We start from the raw sequence: 17283 nt of genomic DNA, 5'->3' as shown, positions 1-17283 counted from the left end.
TCAATATTTGAAATTAAATGTAAGTTTTACTTTTGTTTGTAAAAATGTTTTATTTTGCTATGGGAATAATTCATGTGCCACTTTATACCTTATAACATTTGTGGGGAATTATTGTTTCTATTGGTGATGGAATGACGTCAAAAGATGATATCCTGTGCTAACGTCATTTCTGCAGGAAGATTACAAATAGTTACATTCCATCACCACTGGAGATACCAGTCCCACTAGTCCCGCACAAACATCGGGTATTACATGGTACATGAATTAGTCCTGTTAAATAATTGTAGTGTCCTGGAATACAAGTGTAGCATCATAGTGTGTCCCACTGCCTCCGAATGGAGCCGCGCCGTGCCCCTTTTTGACCGGACGCCATGCCCTTGACCCGTTTGTTCCCCAGTTACACTTTTACTAAACTACCATATAACTGGCAGTGGTTGATAATTATAGTAAACAGCCCGTATTACGGGCTAGCCTTTCAGGTCTGTGTATTACCTAAGCTGATTGTCTGAAAGTCCGATCAGCCATAGAAAACAATCAGCTGCCCCTTTCAATAAGTTTTATGGACTACAGATTGTGAGCATTACTTCAAAAACAAATACTGCTTTACAACTGTAAATTATTTACTCACGTTTTTTTAATGTTAAATAGGCCTATCTATATCTGATGGATGTCACAAAATTTGCAATCGTAATGGCCGCCATTTTGGGTGTATTGTAAAAGTAGATCCGGAGGTATTGAATTTCAGGATTTTTACTAATATGTACACGTTTTTAAAAATGAAAACGGTATAATTTTTTTTTTTAGAATTTCGATGTGAATTTATTTTTAGAGAAAAGATATTAATAATAATAAAATTTTTAATAGCAAAAGTAATTAAAATAAATCAAATTAAAAAGAATTTTTTTTCTCTATCAGATTAAATTAAAATATTTGGAAATACTTATCTAATTATCTGTATTTTCTTAATTTAATGCTTGGTTATCCATTATATTTGATAAGTGTTTGAGTATCTTATGCAATTCAATACATGTATTTTTTATATCTCAATAATGTGATGAATATTAAAAATTAACGGTAATTTGGATTGAAATAAAGGTATAGACATTTTGCTTTTTTCCAAATACCCTTTTAATGTTATATATAATGATATTTAGATCTTTCCTTGCTGTAATCAATTCTAGTCCATGATCTTTTTTGATCAGCAGTTATAACTATTTCAAAATCATTTTGTTCAACTTCAGTTATGATTAAATAGAATGGTTCCTGAATATTACTTCAGCTTACTTAAGATAAGTTTACTCTCGCAATGTATTTGGTAATTATGTTTGAAACCTGAAAATTACATAAACAAAACAGGAACAGTTTTAAAGGATTTTCCCTTGTATTGGTATTAGTGGATATGCATTGCCCCTTTGATGGTTGTTTTCTTTGCCCTTTTTCAAAACCCAGCACCATTTCATTTAGCACAAGGCTTTATCGGTGCCAATTAGCATTAATTAGTAAAAATGATATCATTATGACAAAATAAAACAGTTTAATCAATTATGTGTTAGGGGTGTCGCTGATGTCATAGCTTGCTCGCTGGGACAGTAGGTCACACAGCATACAGGTGGATGATGCTGTGAGGTACCCAGCACCATAAGTAACAGGGCCTCTCGTTGGCTTACAACTATAGGGGTGTAACAATACATCGGACTATCGATATATTGCGATTTTAGCCTCTTAACTTGATCAGTCGATGGCAATTTCAAAAAGTTGATAGCAATCGCCGATAGTACGCCAAACTATCGATAGTTTCAATAGTCAGATATTTTTCTGTAACTTGGACTAAAATCATATACTTACAGAGGATTCATACAGTAACAGACTAACAGTTGCGATAAAATGTCACTTTTCCATGTGTTTGAGTTGATACTGACACTAGCAGGTAAAGGGAAGTAACTCTAAACCAATACTGCACTAGATGTACGTCATGGCGGCCAATTCATTGACCGGATTGTAAACCAATTCAGAGTGCAATACTATCACAATACTATTGCAATTGTAATCTGCAATAGTTAAACTATCACAATAGTGTTTCTCTCGATAGCAATAGTATTGCAGCAATAGTCAACCCTATACAACTATGATCAATTTTCAAATAAAAGATCTGCTGATTATAATATTTTCGTCAACTATAAGAGGCAAAATCAAAGGACAATACACAATTTTTTTCAAATACACCCCCATGTTTGATTTACCGGAAACCATGACGAAATGAAACAATCAATCAACAGGTAAAAAGTTTGGAAGTTAAAAAAGGTGAACAAACTCAGAATTAACATTGTGAAACACCAGTATCATTTGGATTTTACTCAAAATGATTTTTCAAACTCGAGTTAAAAAATCTGTGAAATAATCTTTCGTATTAAAAAAACTGTGTGCAAGTAAATAAGGTTATTCCAAATATGGTAAAGTAGGCTAATGAGAATCCTCATGGCGGCCAAGTGAACCCTGTCAGAGATGGGAGTCGAAATGTGCTTACAAACATAACTCAGACATGAAGGTGGGTAAAAAGTTTATCAGTTTTATTAGGTCATCTGACCGAAGGTCAGGATGACCTATTGTCATCATGTTTTGTCCGTCGTCGTGCGCCGTCCGCCGTGCGTCGTGCATAAGACTATTTATACAAAAGCCTACTCCTCCTTAACTCTTGAGTGGATTACATCCATATTTGGTGTGAAACATCATTGGGGAAGGACAATCATATTTTATATAAATGAGCCTGGTCCGACCCCTAGGGGCTGAGGGGTGGGGCCCCAAAAGGGCAAATTTTCTTATTTTAAGCTTTAAAATCCTCTCCTCTTCATCCTTGGATGGATTTCATCCATATTTGGTATGATTCATTGGAAGGACAATCATATTTTGTTTAAACCTGGTCGACCCCTAGGGCTGGGTGGGCACCAAAGGGCAGATTTTCTTATTTTAAGTTTAAAATCCTACTCCTCCTTCATCCTTGGATGGATTTCATCCATATTTGGTATGATACATCATTGGGGAAAGACAATCATTTTTTTTATGTAAATGAGATATGTACGACCCTAGGGGCAGAGGTGCGGGGCCCCAAAAGGGCAAATTTTCTTAATTTAAGCTTTAAAATGTTGCTCCTCCTTCATCCTTGATGGATTTCATCCATATTTGGTGTGAAACATCATTTGGGAAGGACAATCATATTTTATATGAACGAGTTAGGTCTGACCCCTGGGGACAGAGGGGTGGGGCTCAGAAGGGGGAACTTCAATGAAATTTATCTTTCAAATCCTACTCCTCCTTAACTCTTGAGTGGCTTTTTTTCATATTTGGTGTAAAACATCATTAGGGAAGGACAATCATATTTTATATAAAGATTTTGGTTATCCAAGTTGGCCACTGGCCCACTTCATGTTTTCAGGTTTCGGTCTCTGATCTCAACGAAAATTGATCTATAGGGGTTTCAAGGGATGGCAAACAGCATGCAAACATGGGGGGTCCAAAATGGGAGCTTTGCTGAAATTTGGCTTTAAAATCTTACTCCGCCTTAATCCTTGAATGGGTTACAACTATAAATGGATGAAGGGCTACCAAGCTTGTTCAACAAATGACCTTTACCTATTTCAGAAACTTACATATTCAACAAAGGAGTTCCTTGTATTGCTTATATTGATTAATTATTAACCACTACTTTATACTGTGACTTTGTTGTTTTGTGCCATGAGTCAGATGACCGTTAAGGCCCATGGGCCTCTTGTTTTAGAAATATTTGATATTGTTGCATTTAATTGCAAACTTATATAACACACACGTGAATTGTATAATTTTCACCGCTGGATGTTTTGCAACACTAAGGTCAATGGGACAGAATCATAGCTCTGACAGTGACCATCTTTCAGAAATCCTCCATTCATCCTTCAGAGCTATGTTGTTGCAGCCAGGTGTTATATAAATATCAGTCTCCAGATTTAATGTAGCGGAATATATATTTCGACTCTTGAGACACGATCTACAGAAACACTCAAGGCTAACATAAGACTTGACTGAATAATGCAGTTACAACTTCTTTTCATTTCTTCTTAATCTGTTGGGAGAAATGTGGATATGTGTGAATTTATTTACTGTGAAAAAGACTGTTGTGACTGAGACTTATATAGATATGTTTGATAATTATATATATAATACCAATTAAAAAAATGTGGCAGTGTTGTATGTTGTTGCTATTTTCTAAATTAAATCTCTGGTGAAAGATTGTTCTCTGTATTGTAGCCATGCCCAAGGAGCTATCCCAGCCAATCATAGCTGAGATTACATACTTCAATTGTCTAATTGCTGTATCTGCTCGCTCATCTATCACGTTAGCAACTGAGCCACGACATCAGTTGATAGGTCACGGCCGATACCAACAAATGCACCATCCAATCATTTATCCTCATATCGTACTGAACCACAACCTGTCAAAAATAATCACTTTCAGAAACTCTCTAACCTGGCCAAATAGTCTGTTTAGGGAAGTTGAACTGTACTAAAAACAGAACATTTGCTATTGTTCTGTTGATGAGATTAAGTTCTTTGTTCATACAAGTTTTCCTTTCAAATGTCAAAGGTCACTTTTACTAAATATAGATGTTTTGTTTCAGTGTGATAATTCAAGATAAAACTGTCTTGGATTTCCTGTTATTATGTTATCAAAGGGGAAGTTCAATAACACTGTAGGAATTTGTAATATAAATTGTTTCCATACATATACATGCAGTGTTTATGTGAAAATCTTCTTGTAATAACTTAGCTTTCATAAAGGAAGGTGTTACTTGATAGGTTTGTACTATTTCATTCCATATAGAGCATAATTGCCTTGAAATTTTCCGGGATGTAATTAATTTTTGAAATATTTTGATCTTGAAATAAAATTAGAAGCTGAAATGCTTCAATGATGGTAATGATATAAAGTAAGTAATTTTTATAACTGAAGAAAAATATGAACTCTTCTGCTCCTGTTTCTATATATGTACTGGGGTATCTAAATATTATATTCATTGTGTACAAAATATTGAACATTTTTATATGAAAGCTCATAGATCTAGATCATGTTTCCACTGATTTATTACTCTGAAAAATTAAACTTCATCCAAATTTTGATTATGTTAATTTCTTTTCTTATGTGAGGGTTACTTAGATATGTGTGAATTTATTTACTGTGAAAAAGACTGTTGTGACTGAGACTTATATAGATATGTTTGATAATTATATATATAATACCAATTAAAAAAATGTGGCAGTGTTGTATGTTGTTGCTATTTTCTAAATTAAATCTCTGGTGAAAGATTGTTCTCTGTATTGTAGCCATGCCCAAGGAGCTATCCCAGCCAATCATAGCTGAGATTACATACTTCAATTGTCTAATTGCTGTATCTGCTCGCTCATCTATCACGTTAGCAACTGAGCCACGACATCAGTTGATAGGTCACGGCCGATACCAACAAATGCACCATCCAATCATTTATCCTCATATCGTACTGAACCACAACCTGTCAAAAATAATCACTTTCAGAAACTCTCTAACCTGGCCAAATAGTCTGTTTAGGGAAGTTGAACTGTACTAAAAACAGAACATTTGCTATTGTTCTGTTGATGAGATTAAGTTATTTGTTCATACAAGTTTTCCTTTCAAATGTCAAAGGTCACTTTTACTAAATATAGATGTTTTGTTTCAGTGTGATAATTCAAGATAAAACTGTCTTGGATTTCCTGTTATTATGTTATCAAAGGGGAAGTTCAATAACACTGTAGGAATTTGTAATATAAATTGTTTCCATACATATACATGCAGTGTTTATGTGAAAATCTTCTTGTAATAACTTAGCTTTCATAAAGGAAGGTGTTACTTGATAGGTTTGTACTATTTCATTCCATATAGAGCATAATGCCTTGAAATTTTCCGGGATGTAATTAATTTTTGAAATATTTTGATCTTGAAATAAAATTAGAAGCTGAAATACTTCAATGATGGTAATGATATAAAGTAAGTAATTTTTATAACTGAAGAAAAATATGAACTCTTCTGCTCCTGTTTCTATATATGTACTGGGGTATCTAAATATTATATTCATTGTGTACAAAATATTGAACATTTTTATATGAAAGCTCATAGATCTAGATCATGTTTCCACTGATTTATAACTCTGAAAAATTAAACTTCATCCAAATTTTGATTATGTTAATTTCTTTTCTTATGTGAGGGTTACTTAGAATAAAAAAGGAATATACCATAATTAAGTCAAAGAAATTTTTCATCAGTTTTAATGACATGATTTTCAATATTTATTTTAAATAAACATAGAGTGTACTTTAAGAAAGAGATGAATTGAATTAATAAAGGAATTGAACATAGCATTGAGATAAACAATCTGACATATACCTGGGTATCATTGCGTTTCAGTATGCTGATCTGGTGAAGAAACGAAAGATTGTACTGAACGATAAAGCTATGATTGCTGCTGTCATAGCGGAGCTAGATCAGAAGAAGAATGAGGCACTGGAAAAGGCGTGGGAACAGGTCAACAAGGTAAGAAGGATAAACCGGGTAATACTGTATTCCCTGTAATTAGCACCCTTCCTCATAAAAGCACCCCTTCCCTTTTTCTGGAGAAGAGTTGAAGTTGTATAAACACCCAATCCCAAAAATTTAACAATGTTTTACAACATGTGATACTTCTAACATCAGCATTGAATCCCATATACCATGAACTTGTGAGACTTTTACATGTGAATCATGACATGATAATGTGTCTCAAAGGCTAAAAGGCAAATGCATGTTTACTGTGACAGATTAATATACCAGGAGTAGAGAATGATTTAAGATATAACTTACTATTTTTGTCCACAACTTACATTTTGGTTCATTAATAAGCGCCCTCTTTGTCAGAATTATTTAAGTGCCCTGAATGCTAGTCACGGTGAATACGGTAATTATTAACTTTATTTTCATTCAATTGCACATTTAGTCTCTTCTCACATGTGGTTGAACACATAAAATTAATGTACATTATTAAATCTCCTACTGGCATAAACATTTTGCCGTCTTCTCTGTCCAATCAAACTTAGAATAGTCAATTTCATTTTTTTAATAGTTTTTTATTAGATACAACATACATATTACTGTACTTTTTTTTGTAACATGATTTAACAAAGACAACTATAGTACGCTGTGTCACAGACAGTGTCACGCCTCTCCTGTCCCACTTTGATATTTCCCGGTATATAGAGACAGAGCTTGTCATGCAGACGTTTTTAGCTTCACATTGAATTTCTAATCACATCATCTTGAGGGCAATTGCCAGGTACTGGCTGCTAGTCTGATTTTTCTCTGTTTATTCTGGTTTTTCACCACTATTTTATTAGCTGGCATGTCCTTATTGACCCTGGCTGTTAATAGGACACTAAACTAATCAAATAAATGCTATTAAATAAGCAAAATATTGCAGTATTATGTGATAAATGTAAAACAATTTAAATATTGTTGTAGGACTTTGGTTCTATTTTCTCCACCCTGTTACCTGGTGCCTGTGCTAAACTGATGCCACCAGAAGGTCAAACCGTCTTGGATGGACTAGAAGTCAAGGTGGGATTTGGAGATGTTTGGAAGGAATCTCTTGGCGAACTCAGTGGTGGACAAAGGTAATGGTCTCTCATCTCAACATGTCACCTACAGTAGATTTATAGTGCCATTTCCTTGTTATTTGTCCGTCTAAAAACTCAGTTTATCACATAACTGGCCCTTCCAGCCATGTCATATGGCCAGGTCATAAATATTGTCAGACACGTCTAATAACATGTCACAAGTAGTATTGGCCGAGTTTTGAGCCGAATTTCTACTGTTTTATATAAAGAAACAAAATTTAAAGTTTCACTCATATTTCTATTAATAAAAGTTGTGTGATAATAGAATCTTACACTCATGACTATGTAATATGAAATTTATCAAATTATTGAACTTGTTTGATAAATTTCATATCACATAGCCACTAATGTTAGATCTTCTATTTCCGAATATGTCAATCCTTTGCCTTTGATTTTAGATCAAATGTTGATATTCAATATACTAGTAAAGACTTTTGATAATATCTATTTTTCATCCCTTCTGCATGATAAGACACAAACAGTATCCCCAAATGTATATATGTCTCAGAATGCTTTTCCTTTCCTATTTCATAGATTATACATTATTATTATTTTAGGTCACTGATTGCCCTTTCCCTGATCCTTGCCATGTTGCTGTTCAAACCAGCACCTATTTATATCCTGGATGAAGTGGACGCTGCATTGGACATCTCACATACACAGAACATTGGTCAGATGATCCGCTCTCACTTCAAACATTCACAGCTGAACTCTTACGGATAAAACCATGGCACACTATAGATCTCACATACACAACATGGTCAGATGATCGCTCTCACTTCAAACATTCACAGGTCAGTGAACTCTTACGATACAAACCATGGCACACTAAGATCTCACATACACAGAACATTGGTCAGATGATCCCTCACTTCAAACATTCACAGGTACAGTGAACTCTTACGGATACAAACCATGGCACACTATAGATCTCACATACACAGAACATTGGTCAGATGATCCGCTCTCACTTCAAACATTCACAGGTACAGTGAACTCTTACGGATACAAACCATGGCACACTATAGATCTCACATACACAGAACATTGGTCAGATGATCCGCTCTCACTTCAAACATTCACAGGTACAGTGAACTCTTACGGATACAAACCATGGCACACTATAGATCTCGAAAATACGGAGTCAAACATTTACAGGTACAGTGAACTCTTACGGATACAAGCCATGACATACTTTAGATCTTTAAAATACGGAACAATACACCTCATATCAACTTAACTCAAAACACTATTGCCTACTTCTCAGATGAATAAAATTGCTGCATATAAATAGTCTCCAACACACACAAAAATACTACATTACTCTCACTTATGCAAAGAAAAAATATATCCAATAACACATGTCTGCTTTAAACAATAACAGGTCCTAATTTTACATATGACCCACAATAATTCCATAATACTAAATGCTTATAATCTGTCATTGATACAAAAGCTGTAACAGGACAGAAAAACAATGTAATTCATCTTTAGCTCACTAGCTCACCTGGTCTGAAGGACCAAGGTGAGCTTATGCGATACCGCAGCGTCCGGCATCTGTGTGTCCGTCCATCAACAATCAACTTCTTCTTCATAACTGCTGGCCGGAATTTAACAAAATTTGACTGGTAGCATTCTTACTGAAAATTGTACAAATGGTTGGGCTGACCCCAATAGGCCTGAGGGGCAGGGCCAAAAGTGTCAAATATGCTATTTTCATATAATCACCTTCTCTGAAACTAAGCATGGGATAGCACTCATAATACAATGGTAGCATCCTTATAATATGGGGGTTCATAATTGTACAAATGATAGGGTTAACCCCCTAGGGCCTGAGGGCAGGGCCAAAATGGATCAATATGGGGACTGTTATATATAAAACTTCTTCTTTGAAACTTAGCATTGACTAACACACATATGATATAGTCATATGATATTGATAGCATCATTTTGTGGTTGGGATTCAAAATTAAACTAATTGTCGGGTCAGTTTTGCTATTTCTGATTATAAGAGTTTTTTGAATAATTAGTAAAAAGGAAAAACAGGTTTGCAATACAGGCCCTCTGGGCCTCTTGTTAATTAATAACACACTATTTTCATTGTGTAAAAAACAATACAAACACAACTTTCATAGTGTTTTGTCATAACAGTTAAATTATTTTTGTGAGGTATAGAAAGCAAAAAATTACGGTATTTTATCAACATATATGTGACTTTTTGCTAGATTTTTGATCGATATAAGAGTACATGTGTGTGGAACACGATAAAGCAAAGTCCACCTAGTGTAGGTTTTCATTATACTTTAGTTGAAGACAAGAAGAGAAAAAAAAGAAATCATAATTCTTTTTAAAAGATAATGGCCAGCAGCAAGCAGCACAAAAAGATAATGGCCAGCAGCAAGCAGCACAAAGTTAAAAGTTGATCTCTATCCCGGCATTTCTGAATCTTAAAAAGTTTGTCAGCAAACCTCCTGATTTAGGAGTTTGGTATGATGGAATATGTTTGGTAATTTGTCTTTTTACTATTTTCGTTTTGTTTTGTGTTTTTTCCAGTTCATAGTGGTATCTTTGAAGGACGGAATGTTCAACAATGCCAATGTGTTATACAAGACAAGGTTTGTAGATGGAGTTTCCACGGTAACACGATATGTACAGCACTCTCGATCTGGTTCCTCTTCAAGTTCTGTTATCTCCAACAAGGAAAACGAAAAAATGGCTAACAAGAAAAAACAGCAGGCTTCCAAACGAGCGCGACTTGGAGAAATCACGAACTGAGCAACATGACTAGTCATACAGTGTAAATTGAGGGATCACAACTCAAATTCTTAGCCACCACTATCATCATGTGGATGTATTGTTTATATTAACACCAGATAGAAAGCTGTAAAAAACATTTTGTTATATCACTGAATATTTATTTTATTTCATATGGCCCTTAGACAATTCACCTATGTTTACTGGAATGAAATGCCATAAAAATCATTTTACCTTATATAGCCAGATATTTTTGCAGGTATGATATTTTCAAATTTCTATGATTGCTAAAATTCGGTCAGCAAAATATTGAGAAATGGTTGAATGATATGTACACTTAAATTCATATAGCGAAAATTAAAAACTGCTAAATTAGGATTTTCTGGTTTTTGATCAAATTGCGAAAATAACTGGCTATTTGGTATTTGAAAATGATTATTATTGAATATTATGTAAGATTATGATAGATCATGGTAGAACCGGTACAACACAACAATGACCATTTTAATATCATTTCGCACAAATTTTTATATACAGTTGTCATCAAAATTCAACATCTATATCAATTCATAAAGTACTGTTTCATTCATTATATCATTTTCTTATTTTTCTTTTCTTTCACTTTCTTCTTTTACTTCATTTTTCCTGTTGTATAAAAATTGACACAGAGAATACAACGACTCATTATAGTTACCTGTCATACATAGGTACATGTACTGTTTATTGGATGTTACTCTTAAACCTTTTTGTTGTGGTGTACTAATTATATAATACGTGTTTGTTTTAGAGTTCATTGGGTAATTTACTTATAATTCTAATAGGATTATCGACACATCACAAATTAATGAACATTTAGAAATGTTCTTGTTGAATAGAATTAATTCATTTACCACGTGATACCCGATAACGTTTGTGTTAGGCTAGTATCTCCAGTGGTGATGAAACAGTACTCTTTGTAATTCTCCCGCTGAAATGACGTTAGCGCAGGATATCATCTTTTGACGCCATTCAATCACCAATAGATACAATAGTCCTCCACAAAAGGTATCGGGTATCATGGAATTAATCATAATGGTAGTCATCCTTGATACTCCAGGGGTTACTATCGAGGATGAATTGTAGTACATTTATTTTCAATTATATGATATAGTGTAAGTACTATAAGTTTATTACTGGTAGTAACTACGTAGTTATCTTGTGGGTGTCGGCTTAGTGTCAATTTACTGTGCTGTTTATACACAACAAAAACTGTATTTAGATTAAACTACTCTAACTAATTATAACACATAATATATATGTCCCTGCACTTTTCACACCACTTTCATACCTCAAACACTACTTAAACCCATACCTCACACCCTTCACTTAAATAAACTAAACTACAAATTACAACATTTAAATAATTACCCCACATATATTTTGGCTCTCTTGGGGGTTGCTTATGTAACAAGACTCAAGTGATAAAGTTAAGGTTTCTTGGAACATCTTAAACTATGTCAAACCTATACTAATCACTAGCCTATGTGGTGACCTCAAATTTATAACAAGTCTGAGAGATTTTTGACAGCTTTGACACAGATATGCATGAGTATACATTTCAGGGGGTACCGTATTCGACCCAACAAGCGCCCAGGGCGTATACAAATTGAAAAGAATTAAAAGGTGCTAATAAAACGAAATTGTATTGCAAATCTATACATTTTTGTTTAGTTAATTCATGCCTGAGCAATTGAAATCGAGGCCTCAAAAAGGGTAAGGGGCGCTTATTAGGTCGAATATGGTATTTATGTGACAAACCCATCCTGTGTTTTGTGGTAAAATGTAGTTGCTAATGTATACTGGAAAAGTCCACAGGAAATAAAAGTTAAATCATGTAAACATCCCGGCAGCCAGTCGGTGAACCAGTGACGGCATGCTGGCCGACAGCATTGTAATTGCAAGAAATTTTTGCGTATTGGTCAGCTGCCCAGATGGTCCTATGTCTATCCTGGTATCTCGGTGTGTGTATATGCCATCCCCATGGAGTGGGCTGTTTCTGTGAACTTTAAGGGGGCCCAATCTATAGCCAACTTATCACTTTTTGTGTCACAAACCCTTTAATGTGAAAACTGAACCTTTCTAGAATCTTTCTGGACCCAGTTTCATCAAAATTTATTAATCTTAAGATATTCCCTAACTTAAATTTCTCCATAGAAATGCATTACAGAAGTTTAGGGAAAAAAATGTAGTCAAGGAGCCTTCCTTAAGATCTGTGATGCTTTCCTATTGAGATTTTAAGTGAAGGGATTCCTTACATTTAAGGAATGTTCCTGAAACTGGACCATGAAAATCTTTCATAAACTAGAACAATGAGATTATGATGATTTTATATCAAGTCTTTTATTTAAAAATACATTGTACTTGCATGTACCATCAATTCATTTCTTACCAGGGGATAACTTTTGAATGTTTCTCAATTTACTTATAAACATAATAATGGCATACATAAAATACACATTGATGCAATAAATCATAAAACAAATCTGTATTAGTTATTGTTCTTTTTTAAATTTTAAATAATTAATTCTTTTCATACTAAATCTGGCTTTCTAATTGGCCTATTCTTTTCTTATTTACCACTATGAAGAAAAAAATTGAGAATGGCACGAAAACATGATATTATCATGACATTACAATAGAGACATTGCGTAATGATTTCGAAAAATAATCCCTTGGAAAATAATGGATTTTTATCCCACCACCATCAGATGGTGGGCTATTCAAATCGCCTTTCGTCTGTGGTCCGTCGTCCTTCCTTCCGTCCGTCCATCCGTCCGTTAACAATTCTTGTTACCGCTATTTTTCAGAAAGAACTGAAGGGATCTTTCTGAAATTTTATATGTCGGTACCCATAGGACCCTAGTTATGCATGTTGGATTTTGGGACAGATCGGTCAACAAGATGGCCGACCGGCGGCCATCTTGATTTTGATAGTTAATGATTGTTACCGCTATTTCTCAGAAAGTACTGAAGAGATCTTTTTCAAAAATCATATGTAAATTCCCCTAGGACCCTAGATGTGTATATTGCATTTTTGGACCGATCAGTCAACAAGATCGCGGTCAGGCGACCATTTTGGATTTTAATAGTTAAAGTTTGTTACCGCTATTTCTCAGAAAGTACTGAAGGGATCTTTCTCAAATTTTATATGTAGCTTTCCCTAGTGCCCTTGTTGTGCATATTGCATTTTGGGACAGATTGGTGAACAAGATGGCCGCCAGGCGACCATTTTGGATTTTGATAGTTTAAGTTTGTTACCACTATTTCTCAGAAAGAACTGAAAGGATCTTTCTGAAATTTTATATGTAGGTACCCCTAGGCCCTTAGTTATGCATATTGGATTTTGAGACCGATAGGTGAACTAAATGGCCGCCAGGCAGCCATCTTGGATTTTGATAAATAAAGTTTGTTACCGCTAGGGCTCTAGTTGTGCTTATTGCATTTTGGGACCAGCTGGTCAACAAGATGGCCAACCGGCTGCTATCTTGAATTTTGATAATTATCGCTATTTGTCAGAAATTACTATTAAAGTGATGTTTCTCATATTCCATGGGTAGGTTCCCCTTGTTACTTAGTTGTGCATGTTTCTCAGAAAGTAATGAAGCTATCTGTCTTAAATTTCATATGTTGTATGTTTGGAAAAGTTTGAAAAGCAGGGAAAAGATCCCTCTTTCCATTGTCAGACATAGAACATACTTTGGTGGGCGCCAAGATCCCTCTGGGATCTCTTGTTACATTTAAATGTTTTTTATTTTATCAAAGAGTCTGGAAAGTAATTATAGTATAACAATATTATCGTGGTATGGAAGAAATTTTGTGAGAATCCGCTATGCTATCTAATTTGCTAAAATAAATGACCTTGACCTCTACTGAAGGCGACAGGAGTCAAATGATGTTTCAAACATGTCTTTCGCTATACTGTAAACCAACTGTGCAGCTACTAAATTTCAAAACAAGTTCACAGATTTAACAAGAGGCCCTTGGACCTTAACGGTCATCTGACTATTGGTACAATATACACATCAAAGAATATAGTAGTGGCAAACAATTAAGGCAATACAAAAGAACTCTTATTAGAAGAAGTTTAGGTTCTTATATATTTGATGAATTAGACCATGAATGAAGATCCCTTGATTCCTACCATGTTACAAATCCAATGTCCTCTAGTCTCAAGGCCTCTTAGTTATTAATTATTAGAAGTCGTTAAAAGATTTTAGCCAATTTGTTTCCTTTGACCTTGAATGAAGATCAAGGTCATTCATTTGAACACACTTTTAGCCATTCATTCTAGCATGCCACAGACCTAATGACAGGTCTCTTAGTTATTCACAAGAAGTTGTTTAAAGATTTTAGCCTTTTTGACCCCTGTGACCTTGAATGAAGATCGAGGTCATTCATTTGAACCAACTTGGTAGTCCTTCATCTCAGATTGCTACAGGCCAAATATCAGTATTCTGGGCCTTTCGGTTATTAATAAGAAGTCGTTTGAATGAAAAGTTTACGCACGGTACATGTCCACGGACGATACATGATGACAATAGGTCATCTTGACCCTTCAGGTCATGATCAGATAACATAAAAATAGTGATAGAACGGGTTTCTATCATTGTTACATTTATTTGTACAGTATGTATATTTGTTATTGCACTCTTCTAAGTCATCTATGACCCAAATTCAGGGGAACACCGTGAGAACAGGTCTTATCTATGGTGTGTTTGCTGTTTAGCAGTCACATTCATCAACCTAGTTGTCCTCATGATCACCCCGATGCTGACCGCTGGCCGGAGTACACGTGTGGTACACGTGGGAGGTGTTTATCAGTCAGTTGAGCCTTGTCTGTATTTAAGTGGAAGTTATATTTAGTGTGAAGGTGGGTTGTTGTAGCAACGGTTTAACCTAAATATGGTGCTCGTTCCAGACTTTGACCAATCAGTGGTCACTTTGGGGTACTGGGTTGATATGTCGTTATAAAAGGGGCTGCTTCTAAGGAAGCTTTGGGTCTTGACTAGGGAGAATGGGTTAGGGACAGAACCACGCCGTGCACTGTCAACAGTGCAACACTTGCGGGGTCTCTGAACTACCATTTGGGTTTATACTTAGAGCTATGACTAACAAGGGTTTGTGTCGTTCTAGGGGATTGTCAGGGGCTTAGGGCTTAGACATCCATAGGAAACCTAGTTCGCACAGTGTAGTAGGGGATCGTCAGGGGCTTAGGGCTTAGACATCCATAGGAAACCTATTTACACGGTTGGTTATGTCTTTTAGAGTTAAGAACATTTGGTAGGTCGGTTATCTCCCATTAGGTGTTGTTGGACTGTGTTTGGGAACACGTGGTCTTGTTTAATTAGGGTTTCGCTTCATATAGGATAATTGTATACTTGTTTCTCTTACTGTAAGTTGTCTACATCCGGCACTATAATATTGTAAATATATTCTTTATCAATTCTGTATTACTTGTCTTTATATAATAAATAGTTGTTTGTACCTGTATTTACCTAGTTGAGTTATTTGATTAGTATCTGTGCTTCCGCTACATCCTAGAGATTGAACCTGTTGTGATACAGGCCTGTAACCTGTGGAGGAAACGGGATCCGGAGAGGATTTGTGACGACTGTGGACTCTGTTGTATACTAAAAATACTATACGATCACGATTTAGGACTTAAACATATAACGGGAGCTACAGTCGGATCGCCCCTCCGGGTCTCTTGTGGAAAACCCTCCCTATTACAATATGATTGCCCTTTCCCAACCATGTTGCAAACCAAATTTGGTTGCCAACCATCCATGGATGAAAGAGTAGGATTTTAAAGCTAAAATTAAGAAAATTTCCACTTTTGGAGCCCCACCACTCAGACCCTAGGTGTCAGACCAGGCTCATTTATATGAACTATGATTGGCCTTTCCCAACCATGATTCAAATCAAATATGGATGAAATCCATCCAAGGCTGAAGGAGGAGTACGAGTTTAAATCTTAAATTAAGAAAATTTCCCATTTTGGGGCCCCGCCCCTTTGCCCCTAGGGGTCGGACCTATCATTTATATAAAATATGATTGTCCTTCCCCAATGATGTTTCACACCAAATATGGATGTAATTCACACAAGGGTGAAGGAGAGGTAGGCTTTTGTATTAATAGTCCTACGCACGGCGCACATTGACGGACAAAACATGATGACAATAGGTCATCCTGAACTTGGTCAGAAGACCTACAGTAAAAATTGGATAGAAATTTCTTTCATTATATATCGTATATATTTTGAATAAGGTTCAAAGAAGTTTTCCAGATGACACAGGATCCCATCAAACGGAAGTCTAGTATGCGAATTACTTCAAATGGTAAATATGGGACAAAGAAGTAATTCCAACCGTGTGGACAAAAAATTTTTGTCAAATATTCGAGGCGACCTGCCCCTATATCAAGACACACAATTACATTATATGATACGAACAGTAATATGGGACAATGAAAGTAAACAAATTAACCTTTCAGCAAGTGGCAGCCGAAGGCCAGGCTCCAATTTCTCGAAACAAACTTAAGTTAAAAACTGACTTAAGTCATAAATTTTCATAAGTTACATAAGGAGAAAAACTAAAGTTTTGACTTAAGTCTGCACTTTTGTTTCGAGAAATCGGGGCAAGATCTACCAAAATGTAGCTATGATGTTCTTCAGAACAACAACAATATGTTGAAATGTCTGGCAGCCGGATAGTTAGGTTTGTTCTGTTTGATAGACAAGGGATGATTGTTAATTCTGAAGTTGAGTGGACCGCCAGTTTCCCAAGCGTATTGAATTGAGAA

The 17283-nt window shown here is 35.4% G+C and overlaps 1 protein-coding gene across 1 annotated transcript in view; it reads left to right on the top strand.

The window, feature by feature from the left end:
* Positions 1 to 15972, top strand: part of LOC138324706 (structural maintenance of chromosomes protein 2-like) — a 45583-nt gene extending 29611 nt beyond the window's left edge. Inside the window, exons 21-24 of the mRNA XM_069269757.1 lie at positions 6449 to 6574; positions 7535 to 7686; positions 8247 to 8390; positions 10239 to 15972. Coding sequence (XP_069125858.1) covers positions 6449 to 6574; positions 7535 to 7686; positions 8247 to 8390; positions 10239 to 10464 — 648 coding nt within the window. The 3' untranslated portion in view covers positions 10465 to 15972. The remainder of the gene's footprint in view (positions 1 to 6448; positions 6575 to 7534; positions 7687 to 8246; positions 8391 to 10238) is intronic.
* Positions 15973 to 17283: the final 1311 nt, after the last annotated feature.

The sequence above is a fragment of the Argopecten irradians genome, chromosome 6, assembly GCF_041381155.1.
Source record: "Argopecten irradians isolate NY chromosome 6, Ai_NY, whole genome shotgun sequence".
Taxonomy (NCBI): Eukaryota; Metazoa; Mollusca; class Bivalvia; order Pectinida; family Pectinidae; genus Argopecten; species Argopecten irradians.
Note: the sequence above shows the minus strand (reverse complement) of the source record. Positions and strands in the feature narration are given on the sequence as shown.